The sequence below is a fragment of the Parasteatoda tepidariorum genome, chromosome 6 (genome assembly GCF_982258835.1).
Source record: "Parasteatoda tepidariorum strain Cologne lab strain chromosome 6, Ptep-v5.0, whole genome shotgun sequence".
Classification (NCBI taxonomy): domain Eukaryota; kingdom Metazoa; phylum Arthropoda; class Arachnida; order Araneae; family Theridiidae; genus Parasteatoda; species Parasteatoda tepidariorum.
The window spans coordinates 81799858-81821703 of NC_141760.1; the positions used below are offsets into that span (position 1 = coordinate 81799858).

The window sequence follows — 21846 nt, forward strand, 5'->3', positions numbered from 1 at the left end:
TAACGGAATGTAAAAAAATTGCATGCCTTATAGTTCAAAAACTGTTTTCAATTGTTATTATATTAAATAATAATAAATATTTTCCATAAGTTATTATTCAAATGGAATTTATCTTTGAATAATCGAATTTTATAATTGTAAGCAAAAATCTTTAAATTCGTTTAAAAAAAATTCTCGAGGCATGATGAACTACGAAGAAAGTAAAATTTACACTAAGGAACCCAAACTTTGACCCATTTCCTGACCAAACTTTTGTGACCATATTTCCCAGATTTCGGCTTTTTCCTAAATTTTGGGAATTAGAAATTTGAATCCGTCGAAAAAAGGGTATATTTATTCCCAGAAAGTACGTTTTTGTGTCTGATTTTGAAACTTATAATAACATCTACCCAAATTAATTCATAAATTAAAATTACAAGTAATTAATAAATTAATGAATCACAAATAATAAATTAAATCATATTAGAGGTGATCCCCAAAAATCATTATGATCGAGTCCCTAGAACGTGAAGATTTGATCATTAGATCAAAAGTTATTCAGGGTGGTCCGTTTAATTTTCGTACATATTTTTGTAATAATAACGACATAAATCGTTTTATTCCGTTGTCACAATAACTAAGCAGAAGAGAACCACAAATGGGAATCTATACAGTGATTTGTTTTTCAATCGAAAAGCAAAACTCATGATGAACGATAATATTTAAAGATCTGTAAATAATACGCACAGAAATAACTTTTTATGTCAACCAAACGAAACTTCCCCTGGTTCACGGCGCATATTGCTTGAAAACTGAAATAATTAATGAGAAGTACTGCTTTTATAGTTTTTTGAGTTTAGTTGGAAGTAATGTGTTTTTTAACTGATTTCATTTCAATGCTTGCATTTTTAATAATAAAGAGGGGTTTTTTTCTTTGGGGTCAATTAAATTACCTACTGTAGGGATTCCCAACAGCGTACGAAATTGGGGTCGTTAAGTCTTCTCTATGATTGGTTAGTTCTCAATAACTAAATATTTAATCAGGTTTTATGTTCAAGTTCATAACACTGTAACGGGGAAGTGTAGATATAGTTAAGCAATACTTCTTATACGGCTAATTCAATAATTTTTCAGGGTGAGGTTTCTTTAAAATGATAATTTATAATTCACAAATAATAATAATCAGAAACTTAAAGAAAAATTTAACAATTTTATTTTTGATCTCCAGAGAGCACATCCGTGTGGTCCAGTGACAGAAAGGGAATAACTATTTAAATTTAAAAAAGGAAATAAAAGTTGAGTACGCATTGCTGGTGATTTATATCATTTACAAAATCCTCCACGCTCCTTAAGTAGAGAATTCTCAATACTGCGTCTATCTATTCCACTATTAGAGAATTTTATTCCAATTTCTATCCAAGTCTTGATAAAAATTTTATATGGTATTAAATAGTTTTTGCTCTGCAATGTAGTTATTTATTCACAGTAAGTTCAAGATAATATTTTATTCATAATAATAATTTAACTGAGAATGGTTTCTTGTTTTGCAATATCAGTTTGTAAACAAAATTATCCGTTATTGATATAGAGTTCCTTTGGTAGTGAAGATGTCTAAGATGACGTCACTTCACTTTCCTGCCTTCAAATAAAATTTTAGTACCATTTTAAAAATGAAATTTTACTCAAAATGAGTGAAAGTTGGCAACTATGTAACAGTCAAATAATATAGTTCAGCAAGTGTCTTGAACATGTCTCCTCAATTAACAGCACTTATTTATCAATTTTTGATGATACCCGCAGAATATTTACAATTGGGTACTTGCAACTCGAAAAGAAGTCAAGTATTTATGCCTAACCAAATGATTTATCGGATTTAATTGGATATATAAGCAACATCACACTTGTGTTGAACCTGATTGGTTTCTGAATCGACACATGCCCCGATACCACCTACAATGACGTCACTTGCAGGTATCCAATTATCAAAAGTCTTGTTGCACATCATAAGGTATAATTCGGCCCCTGGGATCAATACTATATATTAGAATCTCGAGAATAATCAAAGTAATAGTTTATTATAAGTTGTTATTATTAATTATCCCGTGATTATATTTTATAGATCCATTATCTCTTACTTGACGATTTTATTATTTTTTTTAATAATCTTTCTTATTAAAAAAATTACTTTTTGTCGTGTTTTACGTGTTAGATCTTATTTTAAAATGAATATGTAGGTTATATTAATTAAAAAATTATGTCCCGATAAAAACAAATTGTATCCATAACCTACATAACAATTCAGATTTTCTGCCTTAATTATTTTTAAACATTACAATGTATTATGATGAACAGTAAAACCAAGGAAACGTCTATAACTTTCCCAACGCCCAAAATCTTTTATTCTTAAACAAAAGCTTACTTTTTTGCAAATAACAGCTTTCATTTCCTTTTTTCATTTGTTATATGATAAAGGGTAAACATTTCCAGGAAAAGGTAAGGTTTGGGGGGGGGGGTTAGCTTTTGTTAAACTTTGAAGTTTGGGGCGATAGTAGATGCGTTGGTAACTAAACATCATTAAGAAAGCAATATCTTTTAATGAACCATAAAAATCTACCGTAAAGCTTCCCACCTCATCTTAAAACAACTAAATAAAGTGTGCAAAAATAAATATATCCCCCAACTTTTCCTTTAGTTTATCACATTAACTTTAACAAAAAGCAAACAGTTACTTTTTCAGTAAAATGTTTTACTTTTATGGCCCTTAAAAATATTGTTCTTCTTTTAATAGTTTTATTTAAAAAACGGCCATTAAGCTTTTTTTTCACTTTTTCAGGGCTAATAGTGTTCTTAAAGTTTAAAAACGAATTTTAAAAAAAAAACTTTATCTCCAATTTATTCTCTGAAAAATTGGATATCATGACCCAAATTTTTAATAATGCTCAAAATATTTTTTTATCTTTTTAAACTTTTTTTTTCTACAGCGTAAAATGTCCAGAAATGTGATGCGTTACATTTCATATTATTAATTAGCTCTATTTCCTTCATTAAAAACTAAAATAAAACTAACTTATAGTTCCAATTTAGTAAAAAAAAAATAGTTTTTTTAATTAAAAAATATTAAAAAATTATTTATCTAAAACTTGTTATTTCTTCCAAACATTTGTGAAATAAATTTATATATTTTTCATTTACTTTCAAAATATATAAATATTTTTTTTTCATGGGAAAAAAAGTAATTTCGGTAATAAGCATTAAAAAGTTTCAACCTACCTGTAAATTATTAAGAAATAAAATAATTTCTTTTTTATTAAGCCCTAAGAATATATTTTTTCTAAATTATTGTGGTGTAAAAATTTTAAGAAACTGATGAAAGGTGACAAAGTTATGAAGCATAAAATCTATTTATTTATAATAATGGAAATAACTTCAAAAGTCGCGAGAGCGTGTTTTTAAAGTCAGAAACAAAAATAAATAAATAAAACTCTCATATTCTAAATCCGATTTACTTTAATTTTGTTTTGTTTGTTTATGTTAGCTATGCTTAATCGTTTAGTTTTCATTCGCGATTTAAATTCGACTTTTTCACAGTCAGAACCTTATCAGAAACCAACTTATAGAGTGAAAAATCTGTACTTAAGGTCTTCTTTTTGTAAATAATTGTTTTCTCTATAAGAACGATTTAATACTAGTTTTTAATATTATTAATGATATCTCATAGGAATCTTTAAAATTTAGATTGTCTTTTTTTTCCGCTTGCGATTGTTACCGCAAATTACAATTTTAATTCGCCTTCGTCTGGTAGGGAACGTGCTATGCTGGCCTATGGTTTTTTTACATAAAATTTATCGTAAGACGCCATAATATTTTTATCACGTTGAATGTCATGGGGGTTGCCGATAATCGGCACTGAATTTGTTCGTAGAGCCACGGGGGTCACCAGTGACCGTCGAAGCCAAGATTATTAGAAACACAATTCGAGTAAATTTTTCTTCCGATCTAAACAAATCGTAGGCTTATATAATTTACCATTTTTTCAGATATGTCATGCTAAACCTTTTAAAAAACTAGCAAAATCTGTCAAATCTGCTTTTAATTCATTTTTGCTGCTATTTTTCAGAAAAAAAGATTACATTTAAAATATTGATAGAATGTATTTTAGAGTAACAATTTAGAAACCATTTGTAAACTGAGCCATAAAAAGACATCTCTTTTTGTCTTCATTTTAGGTGACGGAGTCCTCCGGTAGCATGCGACTGGTCACCCGTGCCCTCCTGCTACTGGTGGCCGTGTCTTTAATTTTCATTCTGTTATTGGGCCGCTGTGGTCTGCGACTGGACGAAGATCTCGGATCAACATCATCCGGAAACAGTGACTTCCAGTACAGGCTTTCCCAACAATCCCCCGAATCCTACTATTTGGATCTCCTTCACAGAAGGGAAGAAGAACATAGACTGGAAATAAAAAATCTTAAAGACGAGATTACATCTTTAAAGAAAAAGGTAATTAATAATGCCTAGCAGAGTATACTGATTTAAATCAAATCATTTTAATTACTTAAAAAATAAATAAAATCGTTAAAATAAAAATAATTAAGGTAACTCATCAGACTTGCATTTAAAGGAAACTGGAACTGTGAAAATAAGAAACATACAAATTTTTTAAGTAATAAAATAATTCGTAAATTCTTTTATAAACTTTTTATATACATACCAACTTCTTTGAAACGAACAAAAAACATTTTTTTTTACAAAATTTGCCAAGTTCGTGTATTTAATTCCTTTTACATGTATATTATTTTATGAGAAGAGAAGTTTATGTAGTGTCTTCAACTAAAATTTATTCAACTTATTTTGCCCCGTTAATTGCAATTTTATATTAATTGTATAGCTCCGTAAAATTTCATTGAAATAAGTAAAGATTAAGCACCCAAGAAAAATTTAATAAAGATTTAAAATTTTTAGAAACTTTCAGTACTTATAATATTTGTACTCAATTATTATCAGTTTAGATAATCAATAAAAAATTGTTGTTTAGAATAAAATACTTGTAATTTTTATTAAAAAATCATTTAAAAAATTATTACTAACGAACTATAGTTGTATAAAAAATAATTTACTTGCTTCGATTATATTTTAAAATTTTCTTGTTGTGGAGTTTTTTTTATCGAAATCTTTCCTTGCAGTTATAGAATGCACATTCGTAAGGATTGCATATTAGCTATTTAATTAACTATAATTGCATTCTTTTTATCTGCACTTGGTCTTCCACTCAATCATTGTAGTTATGTGCACACAAACTGCGGTTGATTTTTAAATAAATAATCCCAGGAAACTAAAGCGGTATGATATTACCTGATTGATAACTTCATTCACCTCAAAAATATACAAATATGAAATAACAGTCGACATATTTCAAGCTCTTCAAAAATAGGCACTCATTATTAAGATTTGTCACACGTGAAAAGAAAGAAACAAAAAGGATTTGAAAAAGTAAAGTTGCCAACGAAAAATGAAAAAATAAAAACAAGGAACAAAACCAGAAAAATTACACAAGCCCAGAGAAGAAAAAGATGAAAAAACAGAACAAGAATAATCACAGTGTCCGAGAAGCATAAAAGAGTAAATTGCATTTTCACGAGTTATGGAGACGAGCGGAGGAACTAATATCGTTAACAAGGAAATCAACATTCAAATGAATAAAACAAGATTCCAGGACATCAAGATGAGCTGATATAACTGGGATGGAAATAATTCTAGCATTACCGAAATTGAATTTATGCCCAAGATTCCAACAATTGAAGATTTTTCTAATTCCTGAAAACGGACCTGTTGATCGTGTTCTTTAAGTCTAAATTTTAAATCGCGTTTAGTTTTCCCGATGTTGCCAAGGTATAACCAAATATATCAAATCATTTTTGTTTCTTTACATTCACGTCTGACAAGTCTTAAAAATGGACGTCTATTTTTGAAACATATTGACTGTTATTTCATGCTTGTATATTTCTTAAGCAAATGAAATTTTCATTCGGGTAATACGATTATTTTGTTTCAACTTACAGAATTAATTTTTATTAGTACAGGATTAATTTTATTATTTAATTAATTACGATAATTATTAATTTTTTACGATAATTTTAATGTGAATTTTCTTTCAGGTTACGGATCTACAGAAGCCTTTTGTGGATCCAGTTTCAATTCCAATAGTAGAGCCTCCTTCTAGGTCTTCGGATAGCGAATATCCCGGTGTAACTGAGTGCTCTGATTACTTGAGAAAGCAAGTTCAATCCGCGGAAATCCGGCATGGTGTCCAGCTGAACAATGAATATGAAGTAGTGCCATTTACTCATTTCACTTTTGGGAGAGTCTATCCTGTCACCTTAGGACTAGGCAAACGAGTTGTTGAGAAACCAATAGGTTACAAGCGCAAAGATCTACTGGAAGTCTTTGTTCGTGCCCTCGATCTCATAAATCGAGACAAAAAAGGTAAACAGAGGTACACCGTGGATGATTTTGCCGAGGGTCTATTCCGCAACGAACCTACGACAGGCACACAGTATGAACTATATTTCAAAGAAAAGAACATATCCCGATCTTACCATAGAGTCATCCTGGCAAGACCATTTGGCCCTGTACAGACATTAGTCAATGAAAAAGTGAGAACTACCAAAGAACTCATCAACGTGATACTACCTTTATCGGGTAGAATAGACGCGTTTAGGACGTTTATGGATCGTTTTGCCAAAGTTGCCATCAAGCACGATCGAAAAGTCTTCCTTACAGTTGTATACTTTGGAGAAGATGGTCTCCATGACGTCCGGGTTATACTTACTAAAGTATCCAGAGAAACAAAGTTTCGTAATGTGAAACTCCTTACCCTGAATGAAACCTTTTCAAGGGGCAAAGGGCTACAAGTCGGGGTGCAACACTGGCCAAAAGGAGACGTTCTTCTATTTCTGTGCGATGTGGACATAGTGTTTACAAATCGTTTTCTGGAGCGTTGCCGTTTGAATGCCTCACCTAGTAAAAGGGTATATTACCCTATTGTTTTCAGCCTTTACAACCCTTCCTTAGTTTATTCTCTGCAGGGCAAAGAGACTCCAGCAGAAGCTGACCAACTCACTATTTCTAGAGACTCTGGATTTTGGAGAGACTTTGGTTATGGCATGACCTGCCAATACCGGAGTGATTTCCTGAGTCTGAAAGGTTTCGACGAGGATATAGTCGGTTGGGGTGGTGAGGACGTGATGCTGTACAGGAAGTACGTCCGAAGTAATCTAGTCGTAGTAAGAGCAACCGATCCAGGTATATTCCATAGCTGGCATGAAAAACTATGCGACCCGGATCTGTCTGTTGACCAGTACAGAGCATGCCTCAGGTCCAGAGCTTTAGGAGAAGCTTCACATGCCCAGCTTGGTCTTTTGGCTTTCGGAGATGAGTTAAGAAAACACCAAAAGAACCTTGCGGCGATGAATTCTCCTATGACAAATGTTAATGTTGTGAATGTGATTGAGCGCCCTCAACGTACATAGTGTTCGGATGAACACTTCCATTGAAGAGTTTAGTGGAAATTATGCTAAGCCCTACTATTTCTAAATTTACGATCGGCTTAAAGATAGATTATCAATTTATTCTGTCAAGCCTTTAAGTAAGTTTGTTCTAAAAAAATAAAATGTTTCGAAAACAATTTTTTATAGTTTCCTGAAGGTAATCTATTTTCCCCCATAAAAGCGAAAATTATATCAGCTTACATATTTTTCCACTATTATCTTCAATCGCGACTAATTATCATTACATATACAAAACTGTGATTATTTTTATTTTATTCAACAAAAATATTAATCAAATTTATATATTTTTTTTTAATTTAATGGTCTTAGTAAACTTAGGTATGACTTCACAAGTCTATTCCATTTTCACAATATTAATTATGATAATTCTTATGATATAGCTCAAAGCCATAAGTAATGTAGTGGCATTATTTGTTGAACTCATACATTGCAATATAAATCTGTGATTTATTTTAGTATTTTAATTTCATCTATCGGAAAAAGCTTTAAATTTTTAATTTAGATCTCTAATTAAATGAGTCCAAATGAACTTTGATGCCTAATTGCATAATTTAACCTTTAAAAATTATTTTAAGCGTTTTAATTGCATAAATGAAAATCATTAATCATTGATTTATGAACTATAAATCTGTCAACTTTCCTCAACTCCGTGTGTCGTCATTAAAATTTACCTACCATGCGATTAAACAACGCCTTTGAATTGACAGATCCTAAATTAATGATTAATTCCAGGTTAGAACCATCATTTATCTTAGCGAATAATTTCGTATGGAATTTATTATTGATTCATGTCTTTTTAACTTATTTAGTCTTAGGGTTAAGTGTATGAAACGAATATCGAGACGTTTGCTAAAATGCCAAATTATGTTCAGTAACGTATCTAACGTAAATTCACCTGTATGAAACTGCTTAATTTACATTGATGTTTACATAATTCCGTTATTTTTCAACTAACAAAAATTGAGTATAGAAACTAGAAAGCTATTAGGTTTAAATAAATCTTAAATAACGCAATATTTCCTTCCTAATCCGAAAAACAACTACGTTAATTTTTATATCACTTAAAAGTTGAGAAGAATCTGGGAAGTTTTATGATTTAACTTTACATTAACAAAAGTAAGTTTTTTTTTTTCTAATCATTTGAAAGTGAGAAATGAAAACTAAGTACTTTCGCTTTAATCTCGGAGTTTAATTATAAATGTTAGCCTTATTTTTTTGCTAGATAAAGTAAAAATATATGCATTGAACATACTCTTGAGTTACTTTACTTTGTTACATATTTCTTAATTTTTATAGAAGTGCTTATTTATATTACCTGGTAATACATGAATGTATAGCTGTGTATCAGAGGTAAAACGTACTACATGTGACGAATGTTAAACTTTTCAGGAAAACTAGTTATTTGACTGCTTATACACGTTTAAATTCACTTAATTAGTGTTTTTATAAACTCTTTAAATATGTTATTTCTAAGCTAATAACACGGGACTTTGTGCCTCTTAAACAAATAAAATTATTATCTAAACTGTAGAAATAATAATTTCGTAAAAAAACAAAATCAGATAGTGTCTCTTACCTCCAATATACACCTATAGATTGACTATAACTTAATAATAAATCAATCAAATAAGTATCAATCATTTTTTTGGAATTGAAATTTTAATAAAAAATGATTGAATTTTCAAATTTAAAAGTTCATTCAAGAGATTATTTAGTTCAGATATTGATGAAATACTAAATATTTTCTACCTACGTCATAGTGGTTGAAATTGGCGATGAAATAACAGTAAAAGGTACTAAATGGTTTTTTAAACAAAAAAAAATACTGGTTTATTGTAATTAATGTGGAAAGTTCGAAAGTGTCGGGTATTTCTTAAACTCTTGAATTCACTCACAATGCTCTCCGTACTTTACCTTTTTAACAAAGTGTGCTTGTAGCTCTCTTTCGCCTTGAAAGTAGATATCCTGCATAAGTCTTCCACATTTTCTATCCACCAAGTGTGTGTATATTTGTAAATTTAAATTGTGTATATTTCTACATAGAAAAAAAAAGATTTTTAAATTACCGATAATGTTTAGCAAATTGAATGAGGATTTTGAAACATTATTTTAAACATATTTATTGTTATTTTACTTTATTAAATATATATTTTAAATATTGAATGCATCTAATCAGTATTTTATAAAAAACATACAGCAATTAAAATTCTGATATTTCCTCACTTCCTCGTGAAGCTTTATAAATTCTTACTTCTAATGGATTATACTCTTGGTGCAATTGACGATGTCACTTATGTTTTTTGTTATTTTAAAAAAAATTCTTTCTGTGCAATTTTTATTTATTATTTTGTTAATTTTTCTTTTTAAATATATGATCTTCATCTATTTTATAGGACTATTGGTGGTATAACATAATTTTTCATTCAAATACGTGAAATAAAACTTATTTTCTTATACGTAAAACTACTTAACGCAAATCTCTGATGATTATGTTACTTTATTATTTTTAAAGATTGCTCTCTGTTCAATTTCTGTTTGATTTTTTATTAGTTTTTCTCTATAACTATATGACATCAATTTTCTAACAATTTAAAAAAAAATTAAGAATAATTTTTCTATAAATAAATTTCTATATTTCGTAATTTTCTCGCAAACTAGAGTTTCATCTAAAATGTTTTTTGCGGAATTTTAAAAACAAACTAACGAGCATTCTATCCTTACTAAAAGATTTTCTAATGAAATTGTTTTTACTTATATCTAATTTAATATTTATTTTATATATGTGTCTATTACATTCCTCTAGTCAAAATTTAAATTTAATGTGATAAAAAAATTAGCCTTTGTTAAAAGCATATTCTTTTTTCTCGTTTTATTATTCATATGGTATATTTTAATGTTTTATTCTACATTTAAAATTGCTTAATTTTTTGAGAGAAATTAAGCTTTGTAAAAATATGTATATTTGATTGTATATATGACAGTTCTTTTTATGTGTCTGAAAGTACTCCTACAGCTTTCAAATAAATTGAATTATGGTTTTTTTTCCAACTTGTGTTTCTTTTCGATAATTTTGAATGATTAACAAACTTCACTGATGAGAATGAGTTAACACCTATTTTCAGCCAAAGGTTCGTAAACCCATCATTTCAATAAATATTTTTTATTAACACTGTCGCTTATGCTTTTCACTAATTTTATTTTTCTGCTATTGTCAGGGGTTCTGAAAACATCTATAAAATATTAGCAATTCAATTGGAGTAAACACTTTCTGTTGAGAAATTTTTAAACTACGCTAGTTTGTTAATTAAAATGGTTTTTGACAAATTCGACGTTTTGAAAAATTTATAATTATTCCATTTGAGATTAATCTTACTTTTTTTATGATGGATTGGATTAAAGGGGCTAGTTTTGTAAGTAAAATAAAGCAAATTTCATGAAAAAAAGACTAGTGTTCAACTAAATTGTTAGTCTATTGATTTTACAAATGGTGCATGTTGTGGCTCAGGGGATAGAGCGTTTGCTTTCCAATGAGGTGAACCAAGTTGGAATCCCAAACATGACTGGTCGATTCGAATTCCGTACCCAGCTTGCACTGACCACAATGCTGACGTAAAATATCCTCAGTGGTTAACGGATCCTGGGTTAGAGTCCCCTTGCCGTCGGACTAACCGTGGAAGGTTTTTGTCGCTTTCCTCTCCACGTAACGCTAATACGGGTACGCTCCATAAAAAGTTCTACACGAAAGCAAAATTTCTCTAAATACCTGATCCAGGAGTTCCCTTGTCATATGGACTACGGTTATAAAATAAAATTCTAAAAAATACTGCATGTACGCAGCAGTTTATCTATATATATAAAAGAAAGTCGTGTTAGTTACTTCACTTATAACTCAAGAACGGCTGAACCGATTTAGCTGAAAATTGGCAGGGAGGTAGTTTAGAGCCAGGAGAAGGACATAGGATACTTTTTATCCCGTGCGATAAACCGTTCCAGCGATATCAGTGAAAGTCGAAATGGAATTTTCTGATTGGTTAAAAGCTAGCCATTGTTTTAAATTTTGCTATAAACGATTCAATTTTCAAATATCTTGAAGATAACAACAGTGATATTTTCTATCTTATAACTCTATTCATTTAGAAAAGTAAATTAAAGTAAATTGCATGTACTTTAAGGGGTCACAGTACCCAAAAAATGACAAAAATACCAAAAAATTTTTTATTGCTTATAATAAGACTTCAAAGTATTTCAAATGTATAGAAAAGAATTCATCTCTCTATCTACATTTTTAAAAAAGTTATGAATGATTTTAAATTGTTCTAATACAGAAACTTGCTCAGCTGCCTGACTTTAAAGTGCTTTTTCGCATAGATGAAAATTTTGTGTCTTAATCTTAATTAAGTCCCTAAGGAATTTTTTCTATTTAAGATAAAGCTTTGAAGTAAACTTTTTTATCTTGAGTATAATACACTTATTCAAACTGTGCATGGAATAAGCATTTTATGAGGTATTACAATTTTTACGGCATGTTATATATACCTAACAGGAATTTTTACCCTTTTTTTTCTACTTTTTTACAAAATAATCTATAAAAAATATTCTAATTGATAAATCAACAAATGAATGCACAAAATTACTAAGATAAATATTGCAAGCACTATGAAAAAAACTTTTTTTGAAAATATGTTAAAATAAAAAAGCCTTAGGGATTTAAAAATTTAGAATTTTTTCAACTTTTTTTAAAATTTTAAAAAAATTAAACAGTTTAATTACTTTTTGAAGATAAATTATTGATTATAACTTAAATGAGCATGTAAAGCATCCTTAAAATGAATGATTATACCTTTATTTTAGAAAATTGTTGCAAAGGTACTGTGACCCCTTAATTTTTAATTCGCGCTTTTCTTTATGTCAGGTGAGCACAAGCAAGTAAAATCAACGAGAATAGATTTCTTAATTGTTGGTCGTATCACGGATTCAGTACTGTGAAAACTGTTTAATAAATATAAAGACAAAAGCAAATTTCATTCAAATTGCACGTTTTCAGAAATATTTATATTTAGTACGTAATTTTAGGTTAACAAAATTAAATATACTTTTCGAAGATTTCAGTGCTGTGACAGTTGTCATTTGAAAACTATTAGTTTGTTTGCTTATTTATGCAAAGTTTTCGAATTCATCCATTTTATTTCTTTCATTTATAAAATTGATTTTTGTTTTAAATCTTATAATTTTCATATTTCCTATTCATCTCATTTTTATTGCTCTTTTTATTATTTAAAATATGTATGTGATATTTCGATTTAGCAAATTTGCGACCACTGCCAACTTTTACATTTCTTTTTCGTTGTCAGAAAGAATATTTGCAAAAATATGCCGCCTAAGCAAATCGCTCTTAGTCGGTCGACATCTCAAGCGCGCAAAAAGAGAACTACCCGTGTTTCAGAAACATCGGAGCAACGGGAAAAAGACTTGAAACTAATCGAGAACAGAATGCTTTTGCCCGTTCCTTAGAAACGTCTGAGCAACAGGAAAGAAGACTGTCAACAAATCAACTACGAACTACACAAGCCCGTTCGTCGGAAACATCAGAGCAACGGGAAGCAAGAATGAAAACCGACCGAGAACGCATTTCGCTATTCAGACGCTGCCAATACTCTGATTTGAATTTCAGTGCATTTCACTATGATCCGACAACAAACTATAGTCTTCCCCCAAGTGTCATCATCGGAGAAATATATCAATTATGTATGTTTTGTAATGCTCTCAAATTTAAAAATGAAACAGCTGAAATTTGCTGTTCTAGAAGCATACAGAAACTACAAGATTTTACGTCGCCTGCCGAGACATTATCAACCTTCGTATCAGGTCAAACAAACCAATCGAAACATTTTTTGGCGCATATACGCCGGTACAATTCGTGTTTCTAAATGACTTTATTCGGTGCTACACGTATCCTGAACGAGAATTACATCCCAACATTCAAAGTGCAAGGCCAAATTTATCATCGTGCAAGGATCACTTCTTTCAATGCCTAACGCAGATCATAAATTTCTACAAATTTATTTCATGGATAACACAAATGATCAAGTCAATCAACGTTGTCAGGTAAACAATGGCACTAAACGAAAAATTGTTACCGTATTACAAAAATTTTTCGATCAACATAATCAGTTAATTAGGCTGTTCACAATTGCCCTAGACTAAATGTCATCCGATATTTACAAAGTTGTTATTAGAGCTGAAAAAACACCTGTAGGCCACCACAAAGAAAAATACAATGCGCCAACATTGGATGAAGTGGCTATTGTTATAGTTGGCGAAGAATTTACCTCCCGCGATACAGTTCTTCATCGCAGAAATCGTGACGTTCAAAGAGTTCTCAGAAACGTATCGATCATATGATGCATTGCAATATCCTATTTTATTTTGGTGAGGAGAGGAGGGATATTATTTTAACATAAAATTAAGAAGTCCGCAAACAGGCGAGAAAACCAATAAGAAAGCAAGTGCAATAAGTTTTTATGCATATAGATTAATGATTGCCAAAACGCTGATAATCATACTTTAAAATGTCGACAATTAGTTCATCAATACATTGTCGATATGTATGCGAAAATTGAAACTGAACGCCTACTCTGTATATTAAATTAAATCAAACCAAATTACGTTCAGAAGAATGCATTCATTTACGGGATGCAATAATTAATGATGGTAACGTTAATCCTAATGATGTGGGGAAAATGATTATATTGCCGACTACATTTGCAGGGAGAAAAACTTGGACTCCCTGCAAATGTAGTATTCATACATGTCTGAGTATTCATACATGTGCCTTGGACTCCAAGGCACATGTATGAATACTCACAGGATGCAATGACATATGTTCTCGCATATGGGCTCCTAGATTTATTTATTACATTTACGTGCAATTCTGCTTGGGTTGAAATTAGAGATATTTTGTTACCAGGACAATCATCATCGGATCGTCATGATATTACAGCACGTGTGTTCAAACAAAAATGATAATCTTTACTTGATTTCATTGTGAAGCGTCATGTTTTTAGAGAGACACGGTGTTGGGTGTACTCTATTGAATGGCAAAAACGAGGATTGCCTCAGGCACACATTCTAATTTGGTTTATTGAAAAAAAACCACCTTCTAAAACTGATCAGATATCAGCAGAAATTCTTGATGTCACCATAGATCCAGTCTTATTTCAGATCATTGTCCAAAATATGTTTCATGCTCCGTGTGCATCACCATACATGTCTGTTTGAAAATGCACTAATGATATCCTAGAGAATTAACTGCTTTTTTTCACCATTAAATAAAATTTGCATTTCAAATCATAATCGCAAATGTCATTTACACACTTAAATACAAAATTCAAATTCAAATTGAAAGCGTTGCAACGCACGCAGGGTACAGCTAGTTCCTTATATAAAATATTTTTCATACACGAAACTTTTTTGTCTCAAATAATTTTCAATTAAATACTATCTCATGAATGAAATGAAATAAGCATTTTTCAGTGAAAATAATACCCTATTTAATAAAATTTCTCTGCTTAGTTTAAAATGGGCAAAACTATATTTTTGTTAAAGGCAAAATTCAGGTAAGTTGTTCCTATTGCGAGTAAAAACGCAACACATATGTACATATACACATACATTTTATAACCTATGTGTTTGATCGTTATAAAAAATGTTTTACATCATAGGATTAATAAAAAAAATTTACCCACAAAATCCGAGACAGAATGATAGATGTTCATTGTTACCAACTCTACAGTTTCTGTAAGGATAGGAGGGTTGCTATTTATATTTATGGCCTTGGCAACAGTAAGTGTTGCTAGGCGACCGCAGACGATTTTAATCGAAAGTTTGATATTTTTAAACATAAATTCAGCAGACGATTTACCATTATAGCTTCATTTGTGTTGTTGACAGTAAATTGAAAAGTTCTTCTCTTTCAAAAAATGGAATTGAATCGTGAAGATTTTCGTGCCATTATTTTTCATAACTTTCGACGTGGATTGTCAAGACAAGAGTGCTTCGATGAACTTAATTCTTTATTCAGCGATAAAGCGCCATCCTACAGCACTGTAAAAAATTGGTATAGCGAATTTAATCGTGGTCGATGTTCGATCCAGGACGAATCCCGTGCAGGTCGTCCAAAATCCGTTGTGCCAGAAAAGATCGATGCTGTGCGTGAACTGATAAAGCAAGATCGTCATGTGACATACCGTGAGATAGAGGCGTCTTTGGACATTAGTATAACTAGCATCAATAAAATATTGCATGAACATTTGAGTCCCGCAGTGGACTGATCGTTAAGACACGGTTCCCAGCAGATCACCGAAGTCAAGCATCACTGGCTGCGATCAGTGTGCGGGTGGGTGACCACTTGGATCAGTCTGCGTAGGGACCGAGGGTGTGCGGTATTGGTCCTCGTTAAACTGTGCTACCGTAAAGTGCTAGAGTTCGCGCGCAGGTCGTCGGGCTACCGAAGCGGGGGTGCCATCCCCTCCGCAGAGGATCAAAATTGTGATGGCATGTCTTCGGATCATCCTCAGGGATGTTTCCCAGACCGTCACCAATAGCCCATTGTGCAGCTCTAGTGCGACGTAAATTAACAACAACAACAACAACAGCATGAACATTTGAGCGTAAAAAAAATTTGTTCGCGTTGGATCCCGCATAATCTGGCAAACGAACAAAAAAAGGCTCGTGTCGATTGGTACAAGGAAATGTTGGAAAAATACGTTCAAGGTACATCAAAGGCTGTGTATAACATCTACACAGGTGATGAATCATGGATCTATGCATATGAGCCGGAAACAAAACAGCAATCAACTGTATGGGTCTTCCAAGACGAGGCAAAACCAACAGAAGTTGTTCGAGGAAGAAGCACATCGAAACAAATGATTGCCTGTTTCTTCGGCATTAACGGTCATGTGGCAACAGTGGCGTTAGAGCAACGCAGGACGGTCAATTCTGAATGGTACACGACCATTTGTTCGCCAGAAGTCATCGGAGAAATTCGAAAAAAGCAGAAGAACAGGCGAATCATTCTTCATCATGACAATGCGAGCTCTCACACATCCACTCAAACAAAGGCATTTCTGACGGAGCGAAAGATCAAGCTGATGGGCCATCCGCCGTACAGCCCTGATTTGGCACCCAATGACTTCTTCTTATTCCCTCACATCAAAAATAAATTACATGGACAACGATTTTCGACCCCCGAAGAAGCGGTTGATGCATTCAAAACGCATGTTTTGGAGTTACTTCAATCGGACTGGAAAAAGTGCTTTGAAAATTGGTTCAAACGCATGCAAAAGTGTATTGATCATCATGGAGAATATTTTGAAAAACAATAAAACCAATTTCGATCCTACATATTTGTTTTTTCCTTATTAGGCCAGAAATATAAATAGCAACCCTCGTATTACCATAATGAAAGTTGTAGCAAAATTTACATTTTTGATATTTCATTCTTGATTTAATAGTTTTGGTTTAAAATGACTTTGATCACTTTATATACCTATCAACATTTTAAATTGCATATTTAATTGTCAAATTCTGTACATTTTTGAAGTGTTACTTGGATTTCTAAATTTCAAAAAATAGTTCTTTGTTAAATTTTCGTCTTCAAAGTACAAGTCTAGAAAGTTTTTCCGAAATTTTGTAACAATCGGAATTAAGCTACAGAAGAGAAATCTTTGACCTAACCAGCTCAAAACAAATATAATGCTTTCATTAAAAATGTGGAGGAAAAACATGTGCAGCAACTAGCACATCAGAAACTGTACCTCACTTTCCTGTGTAAATGATATACAATCCTCCCAAATCACCTCTATTTTCCATCTAAAAAAGGGTGAAGCATGCAGGGGAGATTAGAAGAGTTTTTAGTCATTGTTTATCGAGACATAACAAAGCCTTCTGTAAAAAAGTACATTTTGGCATTAATTTTTCTTTATATTTTTTATAATTACTAGACTTTTAGTCTAAAATTGTTCTTTATTTTCCAAAATGTTAAAATAACGTGTTGCCGCACAAATAAGACGAGGTGTGCTATAGTAATTAAATTTAGAATATTTTTTAACAGCATTTCATTTTATTTAATAATGGACTCAAATTTAATAAAAATGGATTTTTCTGCTATAAAACTTAAACTTCTATCTCCACCAACAAATCATATAACGCTTTCATTCAATAATTATCTTAAATATCCTATAGTGAGTACGTTCCTTGTTCAAAAATATCCCAAAATCATAGACGATTTTAAGAGTCATTTAAAAAAACTTAGACATAGAATTAAGCAGTTTGTTGCGTGAGAAAAAAAATTTCTAATCGGGAAACAAGAAGTCTGTACTCACCAAGTTTCAAAATTAGTTTCCCAAGTTCATTAACAGATCAAGCTAACTGAAAGAAGTCAAAAACAATATGTACAAAATCAATATCATTTACAGCAACAGCGAAATATTTCAGTTGAAATTGAGTGACAGGTATCGGAAAATATTGCGTTTTATAGTTTTTTTCAGTCATTTACGCCATATTTTCGTAATGTTTCATAACTTTTAGATTTGGTGATAAAATTTTTAGGCAGATTGCAGACAACCGTACATTTCAATCTGTTCCAGTTTTTCCTTAAAACCTTTCAAATCGTCGGTTTTATCGTTGATTACCAGTTATGTTAGCGATTTCAACAGTTCTAAATGTCAATAAGCTATTGGCATTTAGAACTGTTGATATTTTCTGAAGATGTTTTTCATTAAAACCCTTGAAATCGTTGATTAGCAGCTATGTTAGTGGTTTCAACAGTTCTAAATGTCAATAGCTTGTTGATGTTTTCTGTAGATGTTTTTAATTAAAATCCTTCAAATCGTCGGTTATATCCTTGGTTACCAGTTATGTTCGTGGTTTCAAAAGTTCTAAATGTCAATCGTATGTCAACTAAAATTCAATACATTATTTTGGTATAATTAGTGATAAATAAAATAAGGGGTTAGATATTACTCTATATTAAAGACACCTGGGACGTAAAAGCAACTTGAAAAATTAGGTTTTATGGCCCAGTTACAAAAAAAAGATGAGACACGGAAAAGGGTATACAATTTATATTGCTCTATAAAAATAATCTCATTGCCCTTTTACGATAGGATCAAACTCAACTAAATTTATAAGTAGGGTAAAGTGTGCTTTATAAAATTTTAACTCAAAAAGATCTCGGGCAGTTATTCCTTTGAATAACAGATAAAATTGAAGAAAAGAGGGTATTTCTAGCTTTATATTCCGAAAGCAAACTTATTTTATTGCTTTCTTCCAAATACTCTCACTCAAAAAATGTATAAAATTGCTCAAAAATAATCGAAATTTTTCGGTCATTTAGATAAGAATAAATCGCGCAATTTGCGCATAAATGGAATTTCAGTTTCTCAACAGAGTTTTTCGATTTAAATTGATTTTCAACGTTTATTAAAAATTTTACTATGTTTTGATTTACGTCAGTTTCTTTTTGATTTTTTTAACGCTAAAACTGTTTATAAAATGGTTTTGTTTTTCAATAATATCATTGATTGAATATGAATTTTTTGAGTGCTTGAAAATTTTTGTAAAGTGCTTGAAAAGTTTTTAAAAAGTGCTTATTTTTGATTCAAAGATTTGGCTACGCACCCTGAATATTTCTTAAAATTTATTTTTTGTATGCAATAATCTTTAGATAAACGAATTTTATAATTGTGTGAAAAACATTTTTAAATTCGCTTAATAATTCTTCGAGATATGGCGAAATACGCAAAAAGGGACATTAACAATTAGGGGTGCAAACTTTGGATCGCTCTCCTGACTAAACTATGGTAACGATATTTCCCAGATTGCAGCTACCCTCTATATTTCGGGTGTCAGAAATCGGAAGCCATCGAAAAAAAGTTATGTTTATTCAGAGAAAGTATGCTTTTGTGTCCGATTTAGTAACTCAAAATACAGTTTGCACTAATTAATTAGCATATTTTAGGTCACCCCCATGAACCATTAAGAATTAGTCCTAGAACATGAAGATCCGATTATTAGATCAAGAAGGTTTCAGGGTGGATCAAAAATTTTAGGTAGATCAAATCAGGTAAATAAATTTTTTTTTGCACTGTACAATAGATTTGGTCTAAATTGATCTGCTCGGTCATTTCTGTAGTTGAAAGCAGGAGTTTCGATTCGTTGATTTTGCGGTTCTCAACTTTTTTAGTTGTGTGGACCACCAATCTTGTAAAAAAATTATTAATTAGTGCAATCGATATTTTAAACTATGAAATCAGACACAAAATCGTAGTTTTGTGGATAATTATTCCGATGACTCTCACATTCGGATATAGTCATATGCAGCTACAACATGGGCCTAAAACTCTAGTCAGAGAGAGTGTGAAATATTTGAATGGAATATTTTTGCTTTTTATTACGCGGAAATTCCTTTCTTTGTTCCTGAAAACAGTTTCAGAAATATAGTAAATTTCTAAAACTCTCTCTTTATTTTTAGATTCAGATGTTAGTCATCCCTCATATTATATTGATAATCAAGAATATGAGTAGGGTAAACTAACCAGTGAAGGAACAATTAAGCTTCGCTTGCCTTTTAAAAAATCATATTAATATCAAAATTCGAAATTGTAGTTAAATGACAGTGTCAACATATTTGTTACTAATTGCAAATTATGTAAAAAAAAATTTTAGAGAGCTTACATAATATTGTTTAAAAGTTTTGGAGGTTCAAATAACAAGTAGTAAGAAGACCAAGTGAATGAACAGCTCTTACCAGTGAATGAACACCCAGTAAAGGAACACTTAAGTTTGGTTATTTTTTAATGCTCTTTATGAATTTATAAGCCATACAAATATTTAAAAACAAGTCTATTCTTGAAATTATAACATATAAATACTTGGAAAACGTTAACTTTTTTTTGTAATCATGAATTGAAAATTAAAGTGTCAACATATTAACAAATACTGTTCGTTCACTGGGAAATCTATGCCCACTAAGGGAACATGTCTGTTCCCTCACTGGTTGGAAGTTGCTTTTCGTATTTTTAGCATACTTTTGATGCGGAACATCACTAAAGGTACAAAAAAATTAAGGTTTATCTTTTATTCTCATTAACTTAGAAGAAAAACCAGTAAAGGAACACTTGTTCCTTCACTGGTTTTTCATCGTTTGGTGATCCAGTGAATAAACACCCCCTTTTCTCAGTACTTTATTATGCTATGATGCTTAAAAAAATAAAACGCAACTTCAATAACTATATTTTGAATTCTTATTTTCAAAGCGAGAAAAATATAACAATTACATGCAATTTATTCCACTTCAAAACATATAAATACAAACACTTACCTTATAATTTTTTCAAAGGAACAAGGTGTTGCAGAGATAATAACAAATTCAAAATTTTTCCAGAGAAGTCTATTTGACCAGGTAATCCAAAACATTGCTAGATGACTTCCTATTGTTTGGCAGTAAGCTATTGTTACCAATCAATCTAAAGAAAAACTTTCAAATTCTTATTTTTTATCAATATATATGAAATGTTCCTTCACTGGTTGGTTTACCCTACATCGATAAAAATGTTTATTTAGATAAAATGTGTTTTTGTGTTGAATTTCGTAATTTGTAACATCAACTGCACTGATCACACCTCGAGCTAATAAGTTTGCACCTCAGTATTTAAGAAACCGATCATTATAGATCAAAAGTTTTTTTTTTACTTTCATCTTTTTTTTAATGCAGATTTTACTGGCGACAAAGTGGTCTGAAACACAGCAGTCGCAGACAGAGATAATAAAAGGAACATATTCGTGTCTAAAGTTCATATTAGATTTTTTTTATAAAAGAAAAAAATTATAGGGAACAAGCTTTAAATAGTAAATTTACCTAGTCTAGGTCACATTGGCTGTTAAGTTCAGCAACACTTGCTTCTAGTACGTCGTCTGACCAAAATGTAAAGTGATCGAAGCATTTATTTGGTTTCTTCAATTACAAAATGCGGGTCCGATCCTCGTTCCTATCGTAAAGTACTTGATTTCGCATGCAGGCTACCAAAGCAGGGCAGCCCTCCCTTCCACAGAGGATCAAAATTATTATGCCAGTCTTCAGCTCATCCTACGGGATTTTTATTAGACCGCCGCCAATAGCCCATTGGGCAGATCTAGTGCTGCGTAAATAAAGTACAACCACTACTGCTTCTCTAAATTGTTCTCTTTGCTCTTCATTTTTCTGTTGAACACAAAAGTTTACATATGCAGGAGTACGAGCC

General features: G+C 31.2%; 1 protein-coding gene across 2 annotated transcripts in view; it reads left to right on the forward strand.

The window, feature by feature from the left end:
- Positions 1 to 8794, forward strand: part of LOC107456076 (chondroitin sulfate N-acetylgalactosaminyltransferase 1) — a 66726-nt gene extending 57932 nt beyond the window's left edge. For both annotated transcript variants that reach the window (XM_016073844.4, XM_016073845.4), the window contains exons 2-3: positions 4206 to 4478; positions 6134 to 8794. In XM_016073844.4, coding sequence (XP_015929330.2) covers positions 4206 to 4478; positions 6134 to 7507 — 1647 coding nt within the window. In that variant the 3' untranslated portion in view covers positions 7508 to 8794. The remainder of the gene's footprint in view (positions 1 to 4205; positions 4479 to 6133) is intronic.
- Positions 8795 to 21846: the final 13052 nt, after the last annotated feature.